At 58.3% G+C, this 27286-nt stretch overlaps 1 protein-coding gene across 3 annotated transcripts; it reads right to left on the bottom strand.

Annotated features, from left to right (window-relative positions):
* Positions 1 to 3553: 3553 nt before the first annotated feature.
* Syngr1 (synaptogyrin 1) lies at positions 3554 to 26990 on the bottom strand. 3 transcript variants are annotated; one of them, XM_076855187.1, is made up of 4 exons: positions 26829 to 26990; positions 11911 to 12148; positions 10653 to 10798; positions 3554 to 6717 (listed from the first exon to the last, which is right to left on the bottom strand). In XM_076855187.1, the coding sequence occupies exons 1-4, from the start codon at positions 26925 to 26927 to the stop codon at positions 6496 to 6498; spliced, it is 705 nt and encodes a 234-aa protein (XP_076711302.1). In that variant the 5' UTR covers positions 26928 to 26990; the 3' UTR covers positions 3554 to 6495. The 3 variants fall into 3 exon arrangements, with proteins under 3 accessions (XP_076711302.1, XP_076711303.1, XP_076711304.1); XM_076855188.1 differs by having other exon boundaries at positions 3555 to 6651; XM_076855189.1 differs by lacking the exon at positions 3554 to 6717 and adding an exon at positions 9168 to 9434.
* Positions 26991 to 27286: the final 296 nt, after the last annotated feature.

Here is a 27286-nt window from a genome sequence, read left to right as displayed (position 1 = left end):
CAGAAGCCTTTGCCACTCCAGAGACATGCCGCGCTGGGAGGATGTTCACATTAGAGACAGGCTTTCAGGGGGCGCGAGTGACCCAAAACGTGCAGAAGGATTGAAGGAAACGCAGCGGGGGACATACTATGGTTCAAGCCAGGCTCTGCCCCACCCCGGATGACCCTGGCTATGGCACGTGTCCTTTTTTCCTTTTGTCTGTGAAACAGGAGCATCAGGGCGTCTCTAACACAAGTATCGGAAGCTGTGAACCAGATAAGGCTTTATAAAGTGCTCCACGTAGCTCCAACCCACGGTCAAGTGCAGCTGCCTAAATTCACAGGGAGAGCAGGAAAAGCAGAAAGGATCCAAAATAGAACAAAGGGGAAATGCACGGGGCTGGAATCAGTGCTGGGAGCGGGGCTGGATTCTCAGGCGTGACCCGGACAGACAGGCCCTGCTCTCAGAATAATGTGCTGCCAAATCCCTGTGCTGTCTTGGAACACTCCATAATTTCATCCTTGAACTTGTGTTTTGCAAGCAAATCCAGTGCACAAGGAAGTACATGTGGGAGCAGAGAGGATATGCCAGGTGGCATCGAACAGGTTGAGGCCAGGGAGAATGACTGGCAGTGAGTAGCACAGGTGCCTAGTAGTTGCCCTGGCCACCTGGCATGCACCCACATGGCTGGGCAGCCTGGGACACTGTGGGGCTGCAAGGGGACAGCAGGGGCCAGAATCTGTGCCCAGACTGGCAGCAACAGAAGAAACAATGGTGGTGGCACTTCCAAGCCCACCACGCCAAGGCAAGAGAAGGGGTCCACCTGGAAAGGCACTCCCAGCTCTCTGCCCAAGCACTGGCCAGGTGCCAACCGCCCGCCCCTGGCCCACCGCCCACACCAGGGTGGAAAACTTTGTCATGATATGTGAGTTATTAAAATATAACATGTGAATTATTAAATTGTTACAAAATAAAAGCATGCACCTGGATGTTGCAATAAAACATAACAGAGAATTTTCCAAAGAGTTTAGAATCTCTGGTTTTGAAAACTGCTGCAACATTGCAAAGCAAAAATCCTCAGGTTTACACATAGAAATTAAGTAGAAAAGTCATCACATTCTATAGAAAATAATTGTATGTTCAGGTGAAGTTTCATTACTACCGAGGAAGGAAATTTTAAGATTATTTTTTTTTTTTTGTAATAGAAGAAAAAGCAGGTGACTCACATAAACAGGTTATTAAAATAATATACATGGGCTGGGGATGTGGCTCAAGTGGTAGCCCGCTCACTTAGCATACGTGAGGCACTGGGTTCGATCCTCAGCACCACATTAAAAAAATAAAAATAAAGATATTATGTCCACCTAAAACTAAAAAATAAATATTTAAAAAATAATAACAAGGCTGGGGTTGTGGCTCAGCGGTAGAGCGCTCATCTAGACATGCGAGGCCCTGGGTTCGATCCTCAGCACCACATATAAATAAATAAATAAATAAATAAATAAAGATATTGTGTCCAACTAAAAAATAAATCAAATATATTTTAAAATAAATAAATAAATAATAACAATATACAAATCACACTTGGCGAGGTCGTGCACACCTGTAATCCCAGCAACTCAGGAGGCTGAGGCAGGATTGCAAGTTTGAGGCCAGCCTCTGGCTACTTAGTAAAAAGGGCCAGAGATAGAGCTCACTGGCAGAGTGCCTTTGGGTTCAAACCCCAGTTCCACTAGCAAATAAATAAATAAATAAATAAATAAAAATTAATTAAATTAAAACATCACAGCATGAACAACTGTTCTGGTCACCTGGGAAGGCTGGCACATTCCCCTGGAGCTCCAACTTTTCCAATTTGTCTTCCCATCATCCCCTTTAGAGAGCTCTCAAAGAGAAACTGCTTCTGAATTACTTTGGGGCGGGGCGGGGCGGGGCACATCCGGGTCCCTGGCAGGTAATACACGTGACAAGTGCTTTGGTGTCTGAAGACTGCCGCTCCTACTTGAATGAGGGTGGGGAGCAGTTGCACGTGGCGGGTGGCGTGACCACTAAGCAATACCGACTCCGCGTCCCAGTTAATTTTCTTGACTAAGATGGGCAGCTAACCCGGGGTCCAGCAGGGTGGGTGGCCTGGCCAGCCCACGGCAGCACTGGGTAGGGCCCAGCCCCGCGGGACCCAGGGCTCGTTCCCTGCGGCAGGCTGCAGCCTCCTGGCCGCCTCTTCCAGGCGGTGGGGCTCCCAGCCCAGAAGTCCCTTCAAGGCAAGGTCTTAGCGCCTGGGGAACCGGAAGTGCGGTCCCCGAAGGCCCTCGGCACCCCAGGCCTCTTTCTCTCGGAATTGGCTCCTCCCACTTCTGCTTAGCCAATCCTTGTGCCCCATCGTGGAGGAAGGCGATCTGATTGGCTTAGCCATCACCAGATGTGGGCGTGGTCACGCCATTACTGACAGTGGGCCGACTTACCTGCTCCTCCACCCCAACCCGACCTCCGGCGCCTGCTCTGATCAGCTGGGGCTCTCTTCGTCCTTCTGATGGCTCCTCCAAATTCGTCTTGACCTCTTCCGCTCTTTCATCATCAAGGTGACCCTTCTGTCTGCACAATGGTTGGCATCTTTCAATGGTCATTCGACCCGCAACACACCAGTTTGGCCACCACCCTTAGTGGCTTTCCATGTCACTGGGCCCCCATCTAGACCCCCAGAGAATGAACCCCTAGAGAATGAACAAGCCCCATTCCTGAGACCTCGAGTGGTGGGTCCCCTTCAGCCTGTCCCTCTTCATTCTCCTCTTTCCGTGCCTGCCACTCTCAAGCTCCTCCCCAGCCAGCCCCCTTGCTGCCAAACCCCTGTTCATCCTAGAGAACTCGGGGTGTCACTTGCTCAGAGGGCTGTCTCTGAGCTCCTGGTTTCACTCGCATCTTCTGGCCTTCTTGCCAACCCCGCCCCAGGACAGCTCACAGTTTGTGCTTCGGCTTGTGGTTGTCTAACCCAGACTTCCTCCACTGGATGACCATCCCTGCAAGGGTGGGGACTCATCTGCTGTGGAACTCCGAGGCCCGGCACCGTGTCTGGTACTTTCTAGGCTAACTCAGTGGCCAATTCAGGGCCACTAACTTTAAAAACAGAGTCCCAGACCATGCATACTGAAGAGATGGAAATGGTCTGGAATGAGGCCAGGCTCCTCATCCTGGTTACCTGTGGGGTTGGAGGAGAGACCAGGACAGGGAAGTGGGGGGCGGGGGTGTGCATTTGTGCACATCAGGGGGAGACTGGCTTCAGTTGCAGTGATTTTACAATTTTACTTTTTAAAAAGGAGAATATATTTGGAGCTTCATGTAATTAATAGCTTCCTGTGTAATTAAAAATTAACCGAACAATAATAAATAAGTAAGACGTGGCAGGCACTGTGATGCACACCTGTAACCCCAGTTACTTGAGAAGCTGAGGGAAGAGGATTGCAAGTTTGAGGTCAGCCTGGGCAACTTAGCAAGCACCTGTCTCAAAATAAAGAGGAAAATGGGCAGGGGATATAGCTCAGTGTTAGAGCACCCTGGGTCCAGTCCCTAGTCCTGCAAAACAAACAAATAAGATATGGCCCAGGTCAGGGGAGACAGAGGCGATGGCAACCCCAAGCCACAAAGAAACACTGACAACTTGTGATCCGCTGGTGGGTTCTGAGTCTTCACTTTATTACTATGTCACCAGAAGTCACCACCTTCACTTGGTTCACCACAAATGGACAGATGTCATAAAGGAGGGTGCCACAGGGCCACTGGATTCACTCTTGAGAGACTTGACCAGGTGGTGGGGGGTGTAGATGGGGGCCCAGGATGGGGACCACCCTTCACCACACGTGCGCGTGCACGCACACACACACATAGATATATTTGTGGAGCCTTATATTATACATCTTATATATAGAAAATATATATATTTATACTATACACAGGCAGTACCGCTGCGGGAAGGGCACCCAGACAAGGGCTCTGGGCACCAGGGGCTGGGAGTGTCAGGTCAGGGGCAGCGCTGGGAGGTGGCTGGACCAATCCATCCTCCATAAACTCTGGGGGGGGATCCCCCTTCACGCTCCTTAGAGAATCAAAGGAGCCTTGGGCCAAGGCTAGCAGCCCCCAGGGGTAACAAGTGGGAGCTCTTGGTACATAGGAAGAGCCTGGGGCCCTCAAGAGTCTTTGAGATCGAGATTCACCAGGGAAGGAGGGAGAGGGGAAGCCAATGCAGGCCTCTGGGAATTAGCCCCTCCATTATCACACCTCCAGGTGGATGAGGAGCCACCCAGGCCTGACTGCCGATTGCACAGGATCATGTCAACTCAGGAGGCAGAAGAGAGGGCTCCCCACCTCTTGTTCTGTGCTTGACCTTGGACAGATTACTGCCTTCCTGTCCAGACTGGAGCCTTTCTAAGGGTCCTTGCAGCTCCACACTGTGGAACCCATTTCCGGGGCCTCTTGTGCTTGATGGGAAAGGGGAGTCCAAACCCTGCAGGGTTGGGCTGAGGGCGGGGTGTGGGGCACTTCTCCGAGGAAAATTTGGAAAAAAAGGAAAGCAGAGGGCATTGAAGGAGGCCGAGGGGATTCGAGATGCCAGGGGCCTCGGGCTCAGGGCCCCAAGGGGCTGTGCGCAGACAGCAGAAGGGGGATGAGGCCTCCAGCAGCACTCAGGGGCGTGTCCCGTCCAAATCCCACCCTTGAACATCTGTCACCCTCCGTCTCATTTTCTCATGGAACCCAGCTGCTGTCCAGCTGTCTCAGGCCCTCTGCCACCCCACTGCCCTCTGGGGGCCTGGACAGACCCAGTTCTGATCCACGCCCACTGCTAGCTCACCTGGGCTCATGGAGCTTCAGCGCCCCTTCTGTTCAGGGGCACAGTGCTGCTCCTTCCCCGCTCCTGGCCCACCTCAGGACCCTTGCTCAGGGGAGCCTCGGGCTCACAGGGTTTGCCCCACGCCTCCCACCCTCAATGGCTCTGTGTACCTTTTCTGGCTGGTGCTCGTCTTCCCAATGGACCATAAGCTCTGAGGGCAGGGAGCAGGGACCATGCACACCCTCTGTGTCCCCAGCACAGGAACCTGACAACTGGCTGCTGAGAGTGAGCAAAGCAAGGGGCGAAGGGGACAAGGGGCAAGGGCTATCTCGCCCCATCCCTGAGGCCAACCCACAATCCCCTCTGCCCTGCTGCCTGAGGTACTGGCTCGTGTGCACCGGGCAGAGAGGAGCAGGAGGACGGACGGCACAGACACGCAGCCTCCCTGTCACTTGCAGCTCAGGGTGGAGGAACCTTATGCCAGAGCCTTCCCTGCCCAGCTCAGAAGGGCTCGCTATGCCCACAGGCCCCACCCATGCCTGTGTATTAGGGGTTGCCGATGCCCTACCCGCTGCAGCCCAGTCACGCCTGAGCCACTCTGCACCAGCCGCCCTCCCTGGGTCCCCTTGGGGGCTTTGCACTGGCTCCCACAGCAGGCCTCTGGAAGGCCAGGGAAAGATGCCCCATGTCCGGGGTTGCTCCAGCCAGAATCTCTGGCTGACCCCAGCGAGAGGAGAATGAGTGTCCCAGATCAGGCAGGGTATCAGGCACCTGCTGGGTGACCGGGGTCAAGAAACCCAGGCAGCAAACCCAGCTCAGCTCCACCGGCTCATTGGGACCTTGGGCCAGCCCTGCCCCCCACCTGGCCTTCTTACCCACCAGCCCTGGGCAGGGACCTGGGGAGCCAGTCGTTTGGGAGACCACAGAGGGAGTTGCTAGAGCTCCCTGCAGGACACAGAGCAGGAAGCACAGGGTCATGGGCGAGCAGGGTGAGCATCCCTGGAGAAGGCCAAGGCCAAGGGTGGGCACCCACAGGAGCAGGCCCGTGGCTTGCAGCAGGATCGTGGTGTTTCGGGGCTGAGGTGCCCATGGCCCCAGGATGAGGACACCACGGAGCCAGGCTCGTGATGGGGGGGCGGGCAGGGGCCTCGGGGCTGCCTGCCCAGCCCTGCCTTCACTGCCAGCCTCCTGAGCCACCTGGGCAAGCGACCTTGACCTTCCCAGGCCTCAGCTTCCTCAACCTGCCAATCCTAGCAGGTCGGGTGTGTTGACAGGTTCTGGGGGGTGACAGCCTGAGCCCCGTGCCACCAGACCTCCGGGCATCACCCCAGCCCTGCTCCCTCCACATCTCAGCCAGCCCTTGGCAGGGACCATCTCTGCCTCGTTCCCCACGTGTGCTGAGCACAGGCCTGGCACACAGCAGGCGCTCAACAAGCACTTGAGGACGCAGTGAATGAATACACCTCACCCCTGTCCCCCAGTCCCTGCTGGGCACATGCCCTGGACACACTTGCACACTCAGGCAGAGAGAACCCAACACCTGGCTGCTCCCACCCCTCCAGAGCTCCCGGGACCTCAGTGGAATACCTTGAGGCTGCAGGGTGCTGGGCAGGGCAGCCTGGGAGGGGAGGGCGTGGGGCAGAGAGCAGGGCAGGGGGGGCAGGGCACGCGAGGGTGGGGCAGGCGGTCACTGCGGCTCAGTAGCCCTGCGACTGGTAGCCCTGGGGCTCAGTGTCAAAGGCGTTGGCCGGCTGCTGGTAGGTGCCACCCATGCCGGCGGGGTCCGGCCCGGTGCTGGGCTCCACGTAGGGGGCGTAAGGCATGCTGGAGTCCTGGCTGGGGTCCATGTAGTCCTGGGAGAAGAGGGCCGAGTCGGCGCCAATCTGGTACCGCTGGAAGGCCAGCACAGCCTGGCCCGCCTGGGGGTGGGGGCCAGCAGGGGCAAGAACAGGTGGGAGGGGTGGTTAGGGGAGAGACAGACAAGAGCCGGGGTTAGTGGAGGTTAGTTCACAGGACACAGGCAGTAGAGGGTCTCAGGCCCTCAAAGCACTGAAGTGAAAGTAAGTCCAACTGGGGGCAGGAGGGCCGTCCTGGCGGCCACCCTGCCTGAGGCCCAGAGGTCACTCTAGGCCACCAAGAAGTCTTGACCTCCACTGTGGAGGGTTAAGATGGCCCCAAAGCCTACAGCCTCCTCCTCGAACTGTGACCTCAGGGCTGCTATGTGGAATGCGGCAAAAAGTTTCTTAATAGGTCAGAGAAATCTTGGCACCTCCTAAAAGCCATCCTCTGTCTTGCAGCTAGGCATAGACATGTGACTGAGTTTTAGCCACTGTGGTGCCCCCCATGTTCTCTGTCCCACTCTCTGCTCTGATACCTGGAACACAGATGTGATTGCTGGAGCTGTAGTTGCCAAAATGGACCACAAAGTTCATAAGCCACACTGCAGAGAGGGAAGATGGCTGGGTCACTGAAGACCTCAGAGCCACTCCGCTAGTCCTGCGCCACTCCTTACACCGACTTCTTTGAAGTCGCGGTTATTTGAGATTTCCATCACTTGCTGCTCACTCTAATTCTTGCTGAAACACATGGTCAGAGAAGTTTGGGAAACGGAACTAAATGGAGAGAAACTAGTTTCAGGACCACAGGACTTGCCAGATCCCCACGGGGGAATGGTGGCACCCAAACTTTGCTAACCTCATCTGACCCTACGCCCGGTTCTCCCAGAGCCCAGGCGAGGAGACTCGGCTGTGCACACATGCGTAGGGACAGACTTTCTCATTAAAAGCAATTACACTGTCTTCAGGACAACGACGCTGGCCACTCTGAGCTACGGGTAAATCAAACTCGCCATCAGAATCCAGCTCAGAGGTCTGGTGACGCCTGCTCTGGGGATCTTCAGCCTGGGGACCCTGCCTGGGGGAGGCGATGTGCTGAGCACCCCGGCTGCAGGGCTGGGAGACGGAGGTCCCCAACTCCTTCCCCACAGGGCCAGGGGGTGGCAGCGGGGGCACTCTGCCCAGGAGGCGCCGGGGGCGCGGTAACTAGGTGCCAACCGCAGCGGCCTTGGCAGCCCTTGCTGGGAAGCAGGTGTCGCCACAAAGCACCACGGTCCGAGGAGGGCGGAGCAGACCCGCAGAAGCTGGGCTGAGGTGTCAGGTGGCCTCTGGGGTTGCCCTCGGTGCTGGCCTGGGGTCCTGGCTGCTGGGGCTCGGAGACTGGGCCTTGAGCTGTCAGCAGCCCTAAGAGCTCACAGGGGACATGCAATGGGACTCCTAAAGGGACAAGGCCTACGGTCCTGGCCCGTCCGGCACTTCCACTCCCACTGTGGAGTCTGGTCTCCTTCAGAGAGGCAGAGGGCTGGCCCAGATGACCTCGGTGAACCCTTTCCCAGAGAGGCTCTGGCCCTAGGCAGCGAGGACTGTGGCTGTGGTCAGCCCCCCACCCTGTGGGCTCAAGGCCCCATCTGGTCACCACTTCAATGGGCCACAAGTCGGGAGCAGAGGCCAGGCCTGGGCTCCCACTATCCAGGCCGCAGTAGGTGGCTGGGGTCCGTGGACACCTGGCCCTCTTCCTCAGAACAGGCACATCCCTGCAGCACGCCCACGGGGCAGCAGCCACGTCCACCTGCAGCGCCCCCGGCCAGGAGCCACCTGGGCTCAGCTCACCAAGCCGAGGCCCTGCCCTGAGGCCTGGGTGCACCACTGCCTTCTGCTGCCCTAGAGGGGAGCAAGAGGCAGGCTCCTGTCCAGGCAGCTGAGGGCCCCAGGGAGGCCAAGCCTTCAGCAGAATGAGGATTCACAAGAGGCTCCCTCCCAAAGCACGGATGGAATCGCCCCTGACTTTCAGGAGGATGAGTGAGTGAGTGAGTGAGTGAGTGAGTGAATGAGTGAATGAATGATGAATACAGAAGCTGACATTTATTGAGCATTCCTGTGCCAAACCCTGTGTGGCCTTTATTTCATCTGCATGACCAACCACCTTGAAAGGCTGGTCCATTATTACCTGTCAGTCCAGGAATAGGGACTGAGGCTCAGAGAGGTACAGGGATTGCTCCAGGTCACACAGCACACTAGAGCAGTACCAAATCAAAAGGCCTCTGACAGTCCAGGCCAGGCCCCTCTCGGCAGCCAGCCTCCAGGGAGACAGTAAGACCATCCTTCATGCTACAACTGTGGACACAGAGATCATATGGTGCCTGCAGCTCAGCACCTTGGACCATGGACACCCTTGGCAAGCCCGTGGATGGAGTAACCTCCAGCCTTCTAACAGCCTGTAGCCCATTGGGGAGGTTCTGATGTCTGTCTTCCCCTCCCAGCCTGGGGGTTCCTGGGGAGCAGGATCCCTGTCTAACTCAGCACTAGGCACAAGATAGCTGCTCAATAAACGTTTACTTAATGAATGAACAGACAAAGAACGGACAAAGGGGCAAGGAGTGAAGGAATCAGCCAGGGAGGGTCTGACTCTTCCAGCCGTGCCCTGTCCTGGGGTCCCAGGCATCTTTGGCACTAGGTGGGCACGGGGCTCCCTGCTCTGCAGGTTGGGGCTATGGCTGTGCCGAGGCGGGGAACAGTGTGCTGTATTCCTCCTGGAAGGTAAGGTCCTTGAATCTGCGCACGGCCAGGGCTGCAGTCAGGCTCTGCCAGGAGAGAGCAGGGGTGAGGCCGCTGGAGCGGAGCCGGAGAGCAGCGGTGCTAGCAGGGAGGGAGGCCTTGGCACTTCGGCCAGGTGCTTCAGATAGCCCGGAAATGCTGGTGTCCCCTCACCTCCGCTCCTCTGTGGGCCCCCCTCTGGGCTAGCTGCCTCCAAGCTCTGCCTGCAGGCGGCGGGGCCCAGTTCTGGGTGCCCGTCTGGACTGAGATCCCGTCTCCCACCCAGACTTGAAGACATCAAAGCCTAGAGTGGCCCTGGCTGGCCCACGGGGACGGGGCTACCGGTTTCCTCTCCAAACTCCAGCTCCAGATATTGTGCTGTGGGTTGGGTGTCCCCAAAGAAAGTTCCAGTCCAGGGACCCTCGAGAAGAGGCAGAAGTCACCGCAAGAGGGTGGAGGAGCAGGGAGGGCTGGGTGCACACAGCCTCGAAGGTCTCCTGGCAGGAGGCTGGGCAGGGGCTGCGCAGTGGGGAAGGGAGAGCCCTTGAGGGGGGCCTGGAGCTGGGGTGACCCTGGATCTCTGCAGGACGGAGCTCGGGGAGAAGAGAGAGAGAGTTCCTAGACTTGCCGGAGGCCATGCAGGGTGCCCACAAAGACCCGGTCTCCAGCCTGGTTCTCAGGGGCCTGCTCTCTTTGACTCACAGGATATATATTTTTAAAAATGTGAATGAATTACCAACACGTGAAGATCGGATTTCATGTGAAAATTCAGATTTCTTGTTTCTCTGGAAAAATTTCTGCATGGCCACAGGCGCTTTGCAGAGGGGCCCCTTAGACAGAGTGCACACGCCACCTGGCCACTCACCTGCTCTCGGCCCTGCCTGGACACCAGGGTTTGTGATCCCCCCACCCCACCGGCCATCTCCAATCCCCTCATTCTCCAGATGGGAAGACAGAAGCTGGGGAATCAGAGGCAGCCCCACCGTGTGAACCTGGTCTCCTGAGCCTGGGAACCTTGAGGCCCCACCTCCCTGTCTAGGGCTCCACCTTCCCATCTGTAAAATGGGATGATAAATACCATCCAGAGAGCCCAAGAGTTTATGATCTTGGGGTCATAAACTATCCAGGCTGCTCTGCACCAAAGTGAAGGCCTTGGCGGTGCCCAGGGCTGTGAGGCTGGGCCTGCAGGGGGAGCTCCAGAGGCAGCCAGAGGTCCTGCGGGAAGGCTGCCCCCTGGGGGCTGGGCCGGTGGGTGCTGTACTCACCCAGGTGAAGATGGAGAAGAAGGAGAAGGCGATGGCGGCCCGGGCGGCGTCCGTACCCTCGTTCAGTGGGTTGTCCTTGGGCTTGGAGACCTGCCACTGGTTGGCCAGGTAGCAGAAGCCCACAAACCAGAGGAAGGCCCAGAAGGCTGGGGTCCCGGGGGCCAGGCAGAACAGTGAGGGTGCAGAGCGTGAGGGACAGGGTGTGTGGAAAGCAAACAGGGAAACCGAGGAAAGGGCAAGTTCACGAGCAGAGGGCAAGGCCAGGGGGAGGGGAGCAGGAGAAGGTGCAGGGGGAAGGGAGGAGGAGGAGCGGGAGGATTCAGTCAGATGCAGAGGGGGAGGCCACAGGAGGTCAAGCCAGGATCAAGTGGACAGGGCAGGGTGGGGCAGAGAGGGAGGGCCACAGCAGGGGGGAGGGGGAGAGAGGGGGAGGGGGAGAGAGGGGGGAGGGGGAGAGAGGGAGAGAGGGAGAGAGAGCAGTCAGCTCGGGCCAGTGTTTCTCTAACCGCCAGACACCAATTTATAGCCGCGTCCCTGACTAGGTCCACCTGAGGCCAGCCACTGTCCAGGGAGGAAGGCTGTGGCGCCCCTGCTCAGGCTTCCAGAAAACTAGTGGGGATTTGGGGGAAGAGGCTGGTGTGGGGGCAGCTCCGGGGGTGGAGCCTCACAAAGCCCCTAGTTCAGAATGGGGCCCTCTGAGACCCGGGGTGGGGCTCAGAGGGGTCTGTGGTAACAGATCTGGGGGTCCCAGGTCTGCCGGAGCCCAGAGCCACTCGGGAGAATGTGTACTTGAGCAAGGGTGGGGTGGCCGGGCCCAGCCACCTCCCCTGGGGACCCCTGGGGCTCTGCGGGAGCTTGAGAAGCATTGATTTGCTTGTAGTTCCTTCTAGAAGGCCTAGGGAGCCCCAGGCCTGGAAACAGGGGGAGTTCCCTCCACTGAGCAGATTCTGGAACTCACAGGACAGGGTCAGGGGGCCTGGGCTGAAGGTCACTTCTGAAGGGCAAAGGGTGGCAGGTCATGTCATGCTAATACCAGAGGAAGGGGGTCGGGCTCCAGGGACCCACTGTGTGCCAGGGTCCCATGGCCCTGGCTTAATTTTCATGGGCTCCGCCAGGAGGGGGCGCAGCAGGGCTGCTCTGGGGTCTCAGGCCTTGCCAGCCATGTGACCCTGAGTCTGTCCCCTCACCCGCCTTCACCTAGGTTTCCTCCTTGGAAAATGGGGAGGGGGCGGCGGCCACATCCCCCAGCAGGGCTCACCCGAGACGCCGATGTCGGACAGGACAGCCTTCTTGCGGTCCTTGACGCTGCTGATCTGGGGGAAGTAGACGTCCAGGGCCAGGTAGAGCAGGCAGGTGAGGAAGGCCAGCACGCCCACGGCCACGCCGTAGCTGCAGGCGTTGGCGTTTCGGTTGTAGATGCAGAACTCCTCGCCCTCCGAGGGGCTGTTGAGGTAGCCCTCGTTCACGATGGAGCCGAACACCACAATGGAGAACACCTGCAGGGGTGCGGGGTGAGCCTGGGGGGGCGCTGCCCCAGCCCCAGCCCCGGAACCTGCCCCCACCCCTCTGACCTCTCTGAGCCATGGGGCAGGCGGTGAGTGGGCATTTCAGAGAGAGGCCCAGAGATGCCCACCACGAGGGCAGCTTGCCTGGGGTCACACAGCGCAAGTAGGGTCAACTGCTTCCTTCCTGAGCTGCAAGCGCTAACCCCTAGCCAGAGAAGTTGTCCTGGGCCCTGACACCAAGGTCCCCTAGTCAGGGCCCAGGACAACAACAAACGTGTTTGTTGCCTTAAGACCTGAGTCTTAAGGGGGCAGTTTGTTACACAGCATCAAGGCTGGACTAGCCCCAGAATGGGAAGCCTTTGGCCCTCCTAGTGTGAACATGCCCAGCCCCACCCCACCCTTCCCTCTGGGGTCTCAGGCTGTGTTCAGTCCCTGCCCTGTTGCCAGGGCCAACTGCAGCACCACATGTGCCACCTCATGTAGATCCTCAACGGCCCCCAGACAGGCATGTTTCAGCTGGGTAGGCAGCAGCTGAGGTGGCCCCAATGACCCTGCATCCAGCAGTGCATGACCTTGTGTCCCTAAGGTCCCTTGAGAGTGCTGGACCTAGCAATTTACTTCTAACAGATAAAAAATATGGCAAAGGTGATAAGGTCTCTCTCCTGGGTACAGGTCACAAGAAGCCCTGCCCACCCCCAGCTTGTCCCTGCACCAATGGTGGAAGCCAGCATGGTATTCTGAGCTCCAGAAAGAAACAGCCAAGAGCCCCCGGGAACTGAGTCCCCCCACAGGCTGGATTCCTCCAACACAGCGTTAGTGAAGTTGAGACTGGATCTGCCCCTGGGGGGCCGTCAGATGAGACCAGGGCCCCTGGCGGGTGCTGTGGGTATGGCCCTGTGACAGCCCTGGAGGCAGCAGCACCCAGCAAGGCAGAGCCCTGCCCCACAGAAACTGTGAGGCAGCCGTGTTTGTTGCCTTAAGACCTGAGTTTGGGGGCAGTTCATTACACAGCAGTAGCTGTTGAATACATCAGTACCACCAGCATTCTACCAATGTGGTGATGAAGGCATGGGTATTAGTGAACGTGCCCAGAGACACAGCCTCGGATGTGGCACAGCTGGGCTCTAAGCCCAGGGGACCCGACACCAAAGTCCATGCTTTCTCCCTGGGCTGCCTGCCTCCCTGGAAACCACGAGGGGACCCAGAGCTGAGGCACATACACTCCAGAAGATTTGGCCCCAAGTGTGGCCCCTGGTGGCAGACCTGGCAGGGATTGCTATGGTCCAGGTCCACTTGTCTTTACTTTCCATTTTTTCCTGAAAGGAGGGCATGATCAAAAGTGAAGACCCTGGACCAGGACATGATCCCCACCCGAATGCGCACTGGTGGAGGGACCGAGAGAAACAAGCAATGGCTCGGCCGCACTAGGGTCGTCGTTCAGCCATACGGAGGGACAGAGCACTGATAGGCACGATAGGGGACAAGCCTGGAGAACAAGTGAAGGAAAAATAAGCAATGGAAAGCAGGACGTGGGGGCAGGGCACTGGCCAGTGGTGGAGGGTCCGGTGCCCACGGCCCTGAGTTCACCCCAGCACACACACAAAAAAGTCAGGCCACATCGTATGATTTCTCTTATGCGCTCTGCTCATGAAAGGCAAGTGGAGAGAGAGAGCAGGTGGAGGCGGCTGGATTGCTGGATGGCGTGGGGTGATTTAATGGGCACGGAGTATTTTTATGGGGTGATGAAAGGTGTGGAAACCAGGGAGAACCAGGAAGAGGTGGTGAGCATCGGCGGGCAGCAGGGAGAGTGCGCCCCCACCACCGAGTCAGGCAAGCTGCGCGAAGTTGGCTGCAATAAAAAAAAAAAAAGGACCCGAGGCGTGTCCTGGATTGGCCACAGCACCCATCTGCCAGGCCTGGTTGGGAGGCCACACGTGGCCTCTGGCGGAGGCAGGGCGTCCTGGCTCGTGGCTCCGCCCACCGTAGCTCCGCCCACCGCGGCTCCGCCCACCGCGGCTCCGCCTCCTCTCCATCAGGTCCCAAACTAACAGGGCAACAGGTGAAGCCCCAAAGGGCAGATGTCCTGGCATCGGCAGCACAAGCGGGAGAGGGCCCAGGTCTCCGGATTCCCGCCAGAGCTCCTTTCACCTGGCCAAGCAGGTGCTCAGCCTCAGGACATCTGAAAAAGGCGTGGCATCAGAGGGACCAGCAGGGAGAAAGGCTTGGAGCGGCATCAGTGCGACTGGATCAGGCAGCTGGACCCGAGTCCAAGTCTGCGGCTCAGAAGCAGAAATAGAGTGACAAGAAGCCAGGCTTCAAAACAACTGTCAAAGGAGCTCCTGGCCACCCCTCAGGCAAAGCAGACGCCCCACACTGCAGGGAAAGGTGGGCTCCTATGAATTGTGACTTTGAACCCTGGCACTGCGACAAGCTCCAGTTTGCAACCAAAAACTGCCAGGGCAGGAGTCTGAGGTCTCGTCCTGCATGTCGCCAGATGTCAACAAACCATCAGAAAAGACAAGACTCTTGGGGGGGCTGAGGTCTTGGCTCAGAGGTAGAGCACTTGCCTAGCACGTGTGAGGCACTGGGTTTGATTCTCAGCACCTCATATAAATAAATTAATAAAATAAAGGTCCATCAACGTTAAAAAAATAAAAATAAAAATTCTTGGTTAGAGAAGATTTTTCACACAGACCTGTCAGACCCAAAAATGAGGCCTGCTGCTCACACTGTGTGGTCCTGGGCAAGTAATTTGAGCCTCAGATTGGTCCTTTATAAAAATTAACTTCTTAATATGGAAAGCAGTATGAGATTTCTTGGAAAATTGGGAATGGAACCACCATTTGACCCAGCTATCTCTCTCCTCTGACTATACCCAAAGGACTTAAAAACAGCATGTCGCAGGGACACAGCCACATCAATGTTTATAGCAGCACAATTCACAATAGCTAAACTGTGGAGCCAATCTAGATGCCCTTCAATGGATGAATGGATAAAAAAAACAATGGAATATTACTCAGCAATAAAAGAGAATAAAATCATGGCATTTGCAGATAAGTAGATGGATTTAGAGAAGATAATACTAAGTGAAGTTAGCCAATCCCAAAAAAACAAATGCCAAATGTTTTCTTTGATAAAAGAAGGCTGATTCATAGTTGGATAGGGAGAGGGAGCATGGGAGGAATAGATGAACTCTAAATAGGGCAGAGGGGTTGGAGGGAAAGGGAGGTGGCATGGGGTTAATGGATGGTGGAATGTGGTGATCATTATTATCCAAAGTACATGTATGAAGACACAATTTTGGTGTGAATGTACTTTGTATATAACCAAAGATGTGAAAAATTCTGCTCTATCTGTGTAATAAGAATGGCAATGCATTCTTCTGTCATCTATAAATAAAAGTATAAAAAAGGGAATAAAATATGAAACACAGTATATTGCCTATCATAGGTTAGAAATTTAATAAATGTGATTTTCTTCTAAAAAAAAAATAAATCAATTTCTTGGCTGGAGTGTAGCTCAGTGGTAGAGCACTTGCCCGGCATGTGCAGCCCTTGGTTCCGTCCCCAGCACACAAACAGTTTAAATGAACCTCTCCTCTGGGGAGACTTAGACACACAAATACCAAGAGCCAGGCAGCATCCCGTAGGCAGTCAGTAAGGGCTCACTTCCTTCTCCAAAGGCCCAGGAAAGAAGGACCCCTTTGGGGCAATACTTCCTAACAGACCCACATTCCCTGCGGCTGGAAAAAAGACACTGCTGCCTGAGAGGACCCCTCCCACAGCAGGAAAACTCAGGCTCCCAAAGGCCAAGAGGAGAGCCTGGGAGGGAAAGCAGAAGGCGGCACCGGGCCTTGGGACAGCAGAGGAGGAGCGGTAAGACTGGGTCCTCTTGGGGGAATAAAGCAGGCAGTCCAGAAGGAAAGAGAGGCCAGAAGGAAAGAGCTGCATGAGAGTCCCCAAGAGGGGACTCCTGGGAGGGACAGGGCAGCCCAGCTCAGGACACGCCTCCCGCCCCAGCAGGCTGCAGTGGCCCTGTGCTGGGAGGGCCACCAAGGCTGGCCTGCTGAGACCCTGCTGTGGGGAGCTACCAGTGGGGCAGGAGTCCAGCCGCTTGCCCAGCGGGTGGCCCCAGGCAGCGACTTAACCTCTCTCAGGCGACTCCAGGAGCCACTGCAGACTTAAGAGCTGTTGAGAGACCAGATCTGACTTAGGTTTGAAAAGAACCTAAGGGGGTGGTGTGGGGGGGAAGCTGGCGGGGGAGGGGCTGCGCAGAACAGGTAGGAGGGGCAGCCCCCGGAACCTGCCAACAGACCCTGCCAGGGGACGAGGGGGGTGCGAAGAAGGCGGGCTTGGGAACAGATGGCGCACACCCCAAGATGCCACGTCCCTGAAGGCCAGGGGTCCAACATGAAGACCAGGTTCAGGATGGGAGGGAACGTCTCCAGGAGCAGCCCCCCAAGAACAGGCCAGGCCTCGGGTTTCCACCGCTGGGTCCCCCACAGTAGGAGGCAGGAGGAAGGGGGACTCGCTCGGGCCACTGGGTGTCCCTGGGACATTCGCTCTGGGTCAGGCGAGTCGGCACCTGAACCAGAGTCCCTCTGAAGCCAAGGTTCTACGGGCCAGGCAGCCGCCATGAGTGACTCGTTAAGGCTGTTTCTGCAGGGACAGCGAGGCACGCCCAGGGCACCCCAGGAGCCACCGGAGAACGGGATGTGACACCAGTGGCCAAGACCTGGGGGAAGTTCACACAACAGCAGACCTGCGGGGGGAGGAGAGGGGCCTATGGAGACAGAACCAGGGGCCTGAGACCTCGGGTGACAGCCAGGCAGGACCCAGGGAGGCCGCTGGGCACCCATAGGCCCAGGAAAAATTGCCTCTTTCCCTTGAGCTAAAGAAAAACACAAAGAACAAGCACCAAGCCATCAGCCAGGACTCTCCCGCGGCTCCCACCCTCTTTTGAATCCCATCCGGAGTCTTTTTAGAAACAGCTCCAGATGGCGCTCGGTGCTGGTCCGCGTCAGACTCAGAAAAACAAATCTGCAGGAAGCTTGGGTTCCTGGAATCTCAGGATCTTTTCTTTTTTTTATTATTATTATCTTTTTTAAAAAATTATTTAGTTGTAGATGGACACAATACCTTTATTTTATTTCTTTATTTTTACGCGGTGCTGAGGATCGAACCCAGGGCCTCGCTTGCACTAGGTGGGCGCTCCACCGCTGAGCCACAACCCCAGACCCAAATTCCAGGATTTGGGGCTTATGAATTAAAAAACACAGAGAATCAGAGACCCAGGGATGGACTAGGTCTCTGTGGCCTGCGGGCCTCTGTCCCTGCCCCTGGCCTGTTCCACCACTCCATAGGGAGGGGATGGCGCAGACACAGGCTGTCAAGAAGCTGTGCGCCTGCTGTCCCCTGCCCAGGGTGTGTCCCACCTTTCTGTTTGTCAGATAGGAGCCTTGGAGACCTTGCTGGGTTGTGGTGACATCCTGGCCACCTTCTGGGACACCCACCTTCCCAGTCACTCTCCCCCAGGTCAGCACTCCTGGTTGGGACTTATTTACCCATCTGTTTTCCCCGTGAGACCTGGGCCCGCGTGGGCTGGGCACGAGGGGAAGAAATCCCTCTAACCCTTGCCAAGACCCTCAGAAAGAAAAATAAAGGTAAACACATCTGCATGGCGTAGCCTCAGGCCACTGCATAGAGGGGGACCCTGAGGTCAGAGAGGCCCCTGGCAGGCGCTGCAGCAGGAAGTAGAAGCACAGTGTCCAATGGGGTCTGTCCATTAAGCCCATTCCAGATGACAGCTGTGACCTCTGTGATCAGCTCCCTCCCCATGAAGGAGCAGACTCAGACCCCACTCCAAGATCAGCAGGAAACCAAGGAGCGGCCCTGGTCCATCCCTAGGCCCCGCCCTATAGGGCAAAAGGAGGCCCTGGCCTCCCGTCTTGAGGGACCAGAGGATGTCTCCACTTCAGATGGAGGCTTCAGGCGTGCCAGGGGCTCGCTGCCCACTTGATGACCCAGGCTGCTGGGGAGCCGCGAGCAGTGGCCGAGGGTGCAGAGGTCACTGCCACACCCATGGACAAGTGCAGGGGTTGTCCCAGATAAGCTGCAGAAAACGACACCTGGAGGCCGTGGTACCCCATCCTCCAGCACCATCTCCGGTTCTGCACAGAGATATCTGTCCCCAAGCCAGGCAGCTGGGAGGAAGGAGCCCATGGTCCCTGCCCTTCACTGCAGGCAGCCGGGCGGCCTGCCCAATAGCCCTCCATCTGTGGCCTTGGCTACTGCCCACATCCAGATGCCTGATACCGTCTCAGCCTCCCCCTGGGCTTCCTTGCCTCCTCCAAGGAGGCCCTGGCAACAGCGGGGCTCATCCTGCCGCCCTCCAATCTTGCCACCCCACCCAGCTAAGGATGGAGTCTACTCTCTAGACAGCTCAGAGGCCCGGCTTGAGCCACCGATCTTGCCTCTGGCCACTCCTGGCCTCCCCAGGACCTCAAGCTGCCCCCTCATCCACACGCTGGCTCCCCAACTGCTGCAGCCCAGGCCCAGTCCTGGCTCTGCCCTTGACCTCCATCCTTCCTTCAGCCTCCTCAACCCTCCCAGCCACTCCTGGCCACCCTGCTCCAGCAAGGACAGCAGTCTTGCCCCTCACAGCAGCCAAATTATGTCACTACCCTGTGGAAGCCCTTCCCCTGAGGCTCATCCTTCCCTGAATTACAACCCCCTCCCCTATGAACCCCAGATCCCATGAAGGTCTTCTTCCATCCCCTCCCCTACTGCGGCCTCAGGACCTTTGTCTTGGCTGCTCCCTGGGATACCTAACTTCCCTCCTGAGGTCCCTCCTCTGAGAAGTCCTCCGAAAAGCCCTCCGCAGACTCCAGATCAACAGTGTCCCCTAGTCCCCCAGTGCTCTCCTTGACAACGCGGCTCCTCCCTGTTGCTGGGTGTAAGTCCCTTCCCAGACTGAGGGAAGACCCTCAAGGGCAAGGGGAGTGAAAGCCGGTTGACAGAGGCCCAGGCAGCCACCAGGGAGCCAGGAGAAAGGGCTCCCCGCTAGTGCCCCGGCTTGGGCCTGCGCCTGGCCCAGGCCTCACCTCCTGGGAGCTGGGCCCTGCCTGCCGGAGGCACCTGCCCCAGGCCTGATCCCCCTCCTGGGCCTGGGAAAGGCCGGGTGCTGGGAGGGCCCCTTTCACAACTCCACAGGCAGGGCTGACCCCAGGTCTGTGGTAGAAAGGCCAGCACAGGGACAAATGGCTACGCATGACACCTGGCTCCCTCCTCCCTGCCCTGCCCTGCAGCCTGGGAGGGACCTGCAGGGGATTAGGTGGTAATCTTCACATAGGCATCTAGCTGACCAGCAGGGCCCAGCTCCAGATGCTGAGATGTGGTGCAGACTGACCCTTCTTCACCCTCCGGGGGCTGTGGAACCACAGGGGCCCTGAGGTCTCATCAGAAAGGGACTGAGCCCAGGGAGGGCTCACCTGACTGGCCCAGGGCCCCTCGGTGGCAGAATTACCTGCACTCCTGCCCCAAACTGAACCTCCAGCCAGAACCTCCGCCAGCCCAGGCCCTTGGGAAGCAGGGAGGCGGGGGTCACGGCCCGGGGAAGGGCTGTCAACTAGCACTCCCGGCCCCTGGCCCCAGGGGCTCACGAGGTGGGCAGCAAGGCCCGTGGCTCCCTCACCAAGTCTATCTGCTCTCCTCGTCCGGGTCCGCCTGCCGGCCGGCCCCCACCCAACAAGGCCAGCTCAGAGGGAGACCCAGACCCGGGCCTGCCTCCCCTCCTGGAGAGACCGGCGCCAGGAGGGGAGCCCCTGCTCTGAGGGTTCCCGCAGCCATCACCCTGGGCACAGGGCCCACGGGGAGTGGGCGCAGGTGGGGGATCCAGGAGGCTTCACCCCACCAGCCAGGGAAAGTGAATTGAAGTGGGGCAGGAGACCTGGATGGGGACAGTGGTGGAGGGAGGGAGGCAGGGCAGCCAGGGTCCCTAGCCTGGGACAGTGACCTGCAGCCCCTGCCACGCCTCACCTCTGCCCACGCACCGCCTCACCTCTGCCCACGCACCGCCCCACCTCTGCCCACGCACCACCCCCTTTTCTGCCTGACAGGCTCCAGTTTCCCAACTCCAGTGTCACCTCCCTGTCCCTGGGCCTGAGCTAGTGTCACCTCACTCAGATACATGCTCGCCCCCATATTTTACCTGGGTTCCTGGTTCCCTCCACTAGAAGTGAGCCCTCCCTGGCCAGCGTGGGGCACCCAGGGCCTACTCTAGGCCAACGTCAAACAAGCCCACAGGGTCCTGTCCTGCACGGCTGGGATCCGATGGGAGGACAGGAGAAAGCCCTCACTGCCACCTGATGCTGCTCAGAGATCCGCTAATGACAATCAGCCACCGGATTTGGCAAGGTGAAGGTCACAGATGACCCTGACAAGATGGGACAGCCGGGAGAGCCTGCTGGGGGTGTGTGACGGAAAGCAGGAGGCCGTGGACACACAGCCCCTGGGCGGGGCCAGAGACACGAGGGGGGTCTTCCTAAGAGGGGGCTTCGCCCATCGTAAGTTGAGGAAGAGCCAAGAGCAGAGGGTGAGCGGGGAGGGAGGGGGAGCAGCTCTGGATCCGCGGCCTTGAGGACGAGTGGCTGGTCCAAGAACAGGAGCAATGACCTAGGAGGAGGGGGAGGGCGGCAGGCCAGCTGAGCTGTGCCGGGAGTGCCCCGTCAGAAGGGCCAGAGCTGGGGCTCCGTGACCAGCCGAGGCCCCAGGTGGACCAGGGCTGAGGGTGGTCAGCAGGTGGTCAGCAGTGGTCCAGGCCCAAGGAGCCCTGGAATCAGGGTGAGCATGGGGAGCTGGAGGGGGAGGGGAGGGCTGGGTACCGGGAGGAGGCCGTGAACAGCCCAGGTTTGGCTGTGACAGTGGCTGAGGCAGGTGACAGGAAGACTGTGGGAGGAGAGCGTCTGGGTGTGGGAAGGACCATGGAGTGGGCATGACAAGAACCAGGACTGAGGGCAGGAGTAGCATCAGGGGACATGTCCTGGGCTGTCTATTTGGAGGGAAGGGGCTTCCTACCTGATGCTTCAGAAGAATGGCCCCTGGTGGCCTCAGAAGCCAAGAGGAGACCCTCACCTCTAGGCCCCACCCAGCTGGCTGACCAGAGGGTGGGGGACAGGCCAGGTTACAAGGCAGTCAACGTCAAGGCCACAGCTACTGGGAAGACTCGAGGACACAGGCCGCGTCCCACCCCATGGGCTACGAGTTACTTGGGGAGCCTCAGCTAACTGGGGTTCTGGCCACCAGCACAGCGTGGGCTTGATGGCTTGAGGCCATCCTAGCTAACCAGCTACCGGGTCCCTTGAAGTCCCCTTCACCTGGCGCCTGCCTTCCCAGCCGAGAGGAGCTGGGCAAACTCCATCTCTGGAAGAGGGAGCTCCCCCAGAAACACGGGGACACGGCCACCTTCCCAGACTCCAGAAACATGCTCTGCCACACACGAGGACCCCCCCAGGGAGCTGTGCTGCAGGCCACCCAAGAGCATGGGGGGACATTCTTGATTTGTTATTTAAAGATGGACAGGCCAATCCTAAATTGCCTGCCTGGAACCCTCTAGAAGCAGGAGTGGGGTTCTGCGAGGCCAGAAGGCTTGGAACCGCCGCCCGCTCCATCTGGCCTCTTTTCGATTGACAGATGGGGAGACTGAGGCCAGGGAGCGCTGGCATCTTGCTCAGGTCACTCACTCATCGAGGGCTGGACGGGGCTGTGACAGACACTCCCACGCCCCGCCTGCCTCCCCCCCAGGACAGCCAGTTCTTCAGGTCTAGATGCCAAGTGTGGCTCCTCCAAGCCCCGCCATCTGCCTCCTGTGGGATCTCCCCCCTCGCAGCCTCTGTTCTTTCTTCTCCAGCCAAGACTTGCCCCGCGGCTTTGCCCAGGCAGGTCATGTGGGGCTGGTCAGGTGCGGTTTCCGCGTGGCTGGGGGCTCCCTCAGGCAGGGCCGCGGCTCCCTCCACCCAGCACTCAGTCTTCCTCTCAAGGTCTCAGCTTCCATCTGCAGGGGGACAACAGGGCCCTCCAGGAGCTCACCACCCTCCCGACACCCGGGCCAAAGTGGCCTCCAATCCCTGGTCAAGGCCAGGAGAGGCAGGGGTCTTCCTCAGTCCCCACGATGGTCCTTGAGCTAAACCCCAAGACTCCCCAGGCTTCCCAACCCCCAGCTGCTCAAGACACAAGGCAAAAACCCAAGAGCCCACGTCTCCTGCAGGGGGTGACCCCAACAGAGGCCGGAGAGGGGCCGCTCAGGAGTCGGCGCAGGCAGGCCAGGAGGAAGCCGAGACAGTCGGCCATGAACGCCAAACAAGCCATGGACCCACCTCTGCCTAGGTGACAGGGTCATGCCTGGTGTGGGAAAGGGCAGACCAAACTTGACCACACCTTTCCAGCAAGGACATCAGCCCCCAGAGGCCTCTCCAGGCCCAGTGCCCCTGAGACAGCCACCCCCCCCCCCGCCCGGAGCCCTCTCTCCAGCTCCCCATGCCCTCAGATGAAGTCCAGCTGGTGTCAACCACGACCCCGCCAGAGCCACCAGGCAACCTCTTGACCCCTGTCACTGTTACCTACACTCCCTGGGGCCCCAGTGGCTCCTCATCATTTCTAAAACCCAGCCTCACCTCATGCCTCCGGGCATTCCTCCTCTGCCAGGAACGTCCCTCCTACCTTTGTTTGGTACCAGGCTTAGTGACAAGCCATATCTCCAGCCCTTTAGAGACAGAGTCTCGCTTAGGGCCTTGCTAAATTTCTGAGGCCAGCCTCAAATTTGTGACCTTCCTGGCTCAGCCTCCAGAGCTGCTGGGATACAGGCGTGTGCCACTGTGTGCCATCTGGCCTTCCTACTATTTTAACAGCTCAGTTGTCACCTCCCCTGAAAGCCCTCCACGACAAGACACTCTAGGCAGAGGGGTCTACTACCCTCAGGGCTTCCTTTTCTTAGTGATCTGAGCCTCCTGGGCAGTGCTTGCCAGCTCAACTCTGTCCTCCTCACTGGACCAAGTGCCCCTGAGTGGGACATAAGCTGGCACAGAGCAGGGGACTTGGTATTTGTGGAATGAATAAGTCAGCTGGCCAGGGGGCTCTGCCTTCCCCCGAGACCTCTTCCTGCTGCAGTAAGTAGGCTCCAGAATTTCTCTGCAGGACGCCCCGACATAGCCTGGTGGGGAACAGGTGAGGGGGCTCCCCCGGAGGCTGCTGCATCTGCAAAGCGAGCCCGGCTTCTCCAGTCAGGATCCACTGGGGATGATGGTGGGTTGATAAAACCCAGGTCTGGCCTTGCCCAGCCTGGGGGAACAGTGACACAGAAGAGCCTTGGTCAAGGGACAACCAGGCTGAGGGCGCCTGTGGCTCAGGGTCCAGGGCGGGTCCTGCTCTGGGGAGGTCCAGCAGTTTGCCTGGTTTAGGGGCCCTCCTTAAGAAAAACAACAGAAAACCACCTTTCTTCTAAGATTTTAGAAAACCACAAGTCTAGGTGCACATACTGGTGGGCACCTTCAGAGCTGCGGTGGGGGCCTGGGTAGTACTGGAGTACTAGCTCAGTTCTCTGGAACTGAGGGGCTCCCAGGATACAGGACTTCCAGTGCCAAACCCAGGAAAGTTCTGGCAAGCCAGGATGCATCATCACCTGCATCTCAGAGTTCAAGCTCCATCAGCTTCGCAGAGAAGCCCTCTGGGTGCAGGGGGACTGGGAGCTCTGAGGGCCCTTAGGTAGCTGCATCTGCCCCCAGCCCCGAGTGCACTAAGATGTCTCAGCACAGCACAGACTGCCGAACAGCAGCTCCTCCTAGACCCTTCACATGGGTGTTTTTGCCCAGTTTTCTCTATTGTGGTAAAATACATGTCACATGAAATTTGCCATCTTCATTGTTTCTTTTCTTCTTTTTCTTTTTTGTAGCGTTGGGGATACAGCCAGGACCCTGTGCATGCCAGGCAAGTGCTCTATCACTGACCTGCACCCCTACCCCAACTTCACCACTTCTAAATGGACAGTTGAGTGGTATGAAGCACGTTCATGTTCCTGTGCAAACATCGTGTGTGATTTCTATATTTTCCAATAATCAGCAGGTATTATTATGATGACCAGAAAAGAGAACTATTTATTTCTTGCAAAGCTTATTTACAGGTGCACACCTGCAATGCCAGAGACCCGGGAGACTGAGGCAGGAGGATCACAAGTTTGAGGCCAGCCTGGGCAACTCAGTGAGATCCTGCCTCAAAATGAAAAATAAAAAGGTCTGGAGATGGAGTTTAAAGGTAAAGTGTCCCTGGGTTCAATCCCCCACTCCAAAAAAGGTGTCAATGAGCCTGTATCAGATGTCTCTGCCCCAACAAAGGTGAGGAGCACTTTGTATCTAGGTGTGTGAGCATTGCTGGGAGGTGGAGGGAGAAATCTGGGCATTGGATGGGGATTGCTTGATACCCTTATGTCCTTTCCAACCCCAAACTTCCAGGATTCTGCACTCTTCCTTTATTGAGTATTATTTTTTGGTACTGGGGCTTGAACCCAAGGGCACTTTACCCCTGAGCTACAGCCCAGTTCTTTCTTTCTTTCTTTCTTTTTTTTTTTTTTTTTTTTTTTTGGTGGTGCTGGGGATTGAACCCAGGGCCTTGTGCATGCAAGGCAAGCACTCTACCAACTGAGAGCTATATCCCCAGCACCAGTTCTTGCTTTTGAGTCAGTCTTGCTAAGTTGCCCAGGCTGACTGTGAACTCGCCATCTTCCTGTCTCAGTTTCCGGAGTCTCTGGATTACAGGCACGCGCCACCACGCCAGGCTTCCTCTGCCACTTTCATGCTCAGTAACCTGGGGCTGGGACTGCCTCAGCTCCTCAGGTGTTGGGGAGCTGCTGAGCCTGCCCACGATGGGTACTCCATCCAGCTATTTTCCTTTCTCCTGCTTGGAATGTCCTTCTGTCACCCCGATGTGCACAGTGCAAACCCTCCTCCTCCTGCCAACTTGACACCCCCTTCTCCATGTAGGCCACCAGTTCCGGGGCAGGGAGACTCCCCTGCCTCCCGTGACCTCGGCCTGGGGCACCTGGCCCTCTCCCCAGTGGGATGTGGGCTCCCCAGCACAAGGGCTGTGTCTGAGTCATGCGGCCCTGGTTCCCTCAGGGCCTCACAGACTCAGTAAAGCTAAATGAAGCCATCACAGGCGAAATGACCCAAGCAGATAAAACAGCACCCCCCACAAGCCAAGCCTCCCAGGCCAGAGGCCCTAGGACTGGCAAGTGGGAGCAGTGCACACAGCCAGCCAACTTGACCAGACAGGTCCCCAGGGCCCGCATCTTGCCGCAGGCCTGCTGGGGTCTCTAGGAGCCCCAGATGAATTCATGCCACAAACCCTTGTGGCTATGCCTGGGGTGCCAGGACACAAAGACAAACAGAACTGGGCTTCTCTACCCTTAAAACGCTCCCCATCTGGTGGGCCACCCTTCCTATGGCCTCAGGAGGGGGCTTTAACTTTTTTAGATAAAGAGTTGCTTCCACTTTGGGAGGCCAGAGATAAGTAAGTACCCAAGCTGTCCCACCTACCAGATCCTAATATGGCCCCAAAAAACCCCAGAAAGAAAGGCACTTCCGAACGGTCAGGGTCACAAACAGTCCCCTGACAGTCTCCAGGCCCAGAATCCCCAATCCAAGCTCGTCTTGTCTGGGCCCAGCAGTAATGTGCCCCAAGACTACAGAGGCAAGACCTTCCCTGAGTGTGTTTCACAATGACCAACCAACCTCAGGGAGCCCCAAGCACCCCCCCCAGCCTTCTTTCCCTGGGATGTTGAACCCCCACTCTGCTCACTGTTTGGGGATTCAGATCCCCAGATCTGATTAAGAACCCACTCAGCACTGGGGGTCCTGGGCTTCACTGGGCTGCAGGTCCAGAATGGGCCCCTGTTTTCACTGTGGGGAGGGGATCTTCCTCCCAGACACATGCGCCCCAGAGACATCCAGGTGTACACTAGGCGGGGTTAGGGATTCATAAAATGTAAGCGGCAAGGGGGCCTCAAGGAGGCTCCGCCCACCTGCTCTATAAATAGGGAAACTGAGGCATGACAGAAGCGGTAGCTCTCCGCACCTCGGATCTGAATTTCTCCTTTCCAGTTAACATTTCCTGGGTGGTTCCCTGCCCAAGGTCACGCCGCGAAGGAGATGCCGATCCTGGTGGAAGCCAGGTATCCGGCTCAGCTCCAGACCCCTCGCTCCGCACCTTCCCAGCCGGGCCACAAAATCCCGGTCCCCTGTCCTCTACTAGAGCGTCCAGGGCAGGCGCAGCGTGCGCCCCGGCGAGGTGATCCACGCCCTGATCCGCTCCCCTCCTGAGGCCACCTGACCCGCGCGGGGTCCCCACGGTCGCGCGCCACCGGAGCAGCTAGCTGCAGAGCCGCGGTGCGAGGTCACGCGATGGGGGCGCGGGGCGCACAAGCCGGGGGCCCCGGGAAACGGGGTCCTCGGGAGCCAGCGCCCCACGCACGGGCCGGGGAATGGGGGACGGCGGCGCCAGCGCGGCCAGCAGGGCAGCTCCCGCCCGGGGCCGCGTCTCCGCGGGGCCCGGTGGGGTCGGGGTCGGTCCCGGCGCGCCGCCCTCCACACCCCACCGGCCTGGCCCTGCCACCCGCCTGTCCTTACCCAAGACACGACGCGCAGGATGGTGTGCGGCTGCCGGACCAGGGTGTGGGGGTCGAAGGCGCCCCCGGCTTTGCCCGCTCCGTACGCACCCCCTTCCATCGTGGCTGCACCGCGCGGCGCCCCCCGCTCGGCGCGCGCCGCCGGCCCGTGCGCGTGCGCGGCGCCCCCGCCCCCTCCCCTGCGCGCGGCCGGCGCGGCCCAGGGCTCCCGCCAGGGGGCGTCGTGCGCGACGGGCCCAGCTCGCGGGCGCCGGCGGGGTCTGGGTGGCGCGCGCCCGGCTCGCGGGGGACGCGCGTGCTGGGGGCGCGCGTGCTGCGGCCCCGGGCGGAGGACTTGCTCGTCGCTAGCTCGGTGACCTCTTTGCAAAGTGAGGGGGAGGAGTGGAGTGTGCAGCCCGTATGGACGCGTCCCATCCCGGGCGCCCTAGAGCCCTTGGCTCTGCCTGAAACCAACTCCGT

This window comes from Callospermophilus lateralis, chromosome 4, assembly GCF_048772815.1.
Source record: "Callospermophilus lateralis isolate mCalLat2 chromosome 4, mCalLat2.hap1, whole genome shotgun sequence".
Classification (NCBI taxonomy): domain Eukaryota; kingdom Metazoa; phylum Chordata; class Mammalia; order Rodentia; family Sciuridae; genus Callospermophilus; species Callospermophilus lateralis.
Note: the sequence above shows the minus strand (reverse complement) of the source record. Positions and strands in the feature narration are given on the sequence as shown.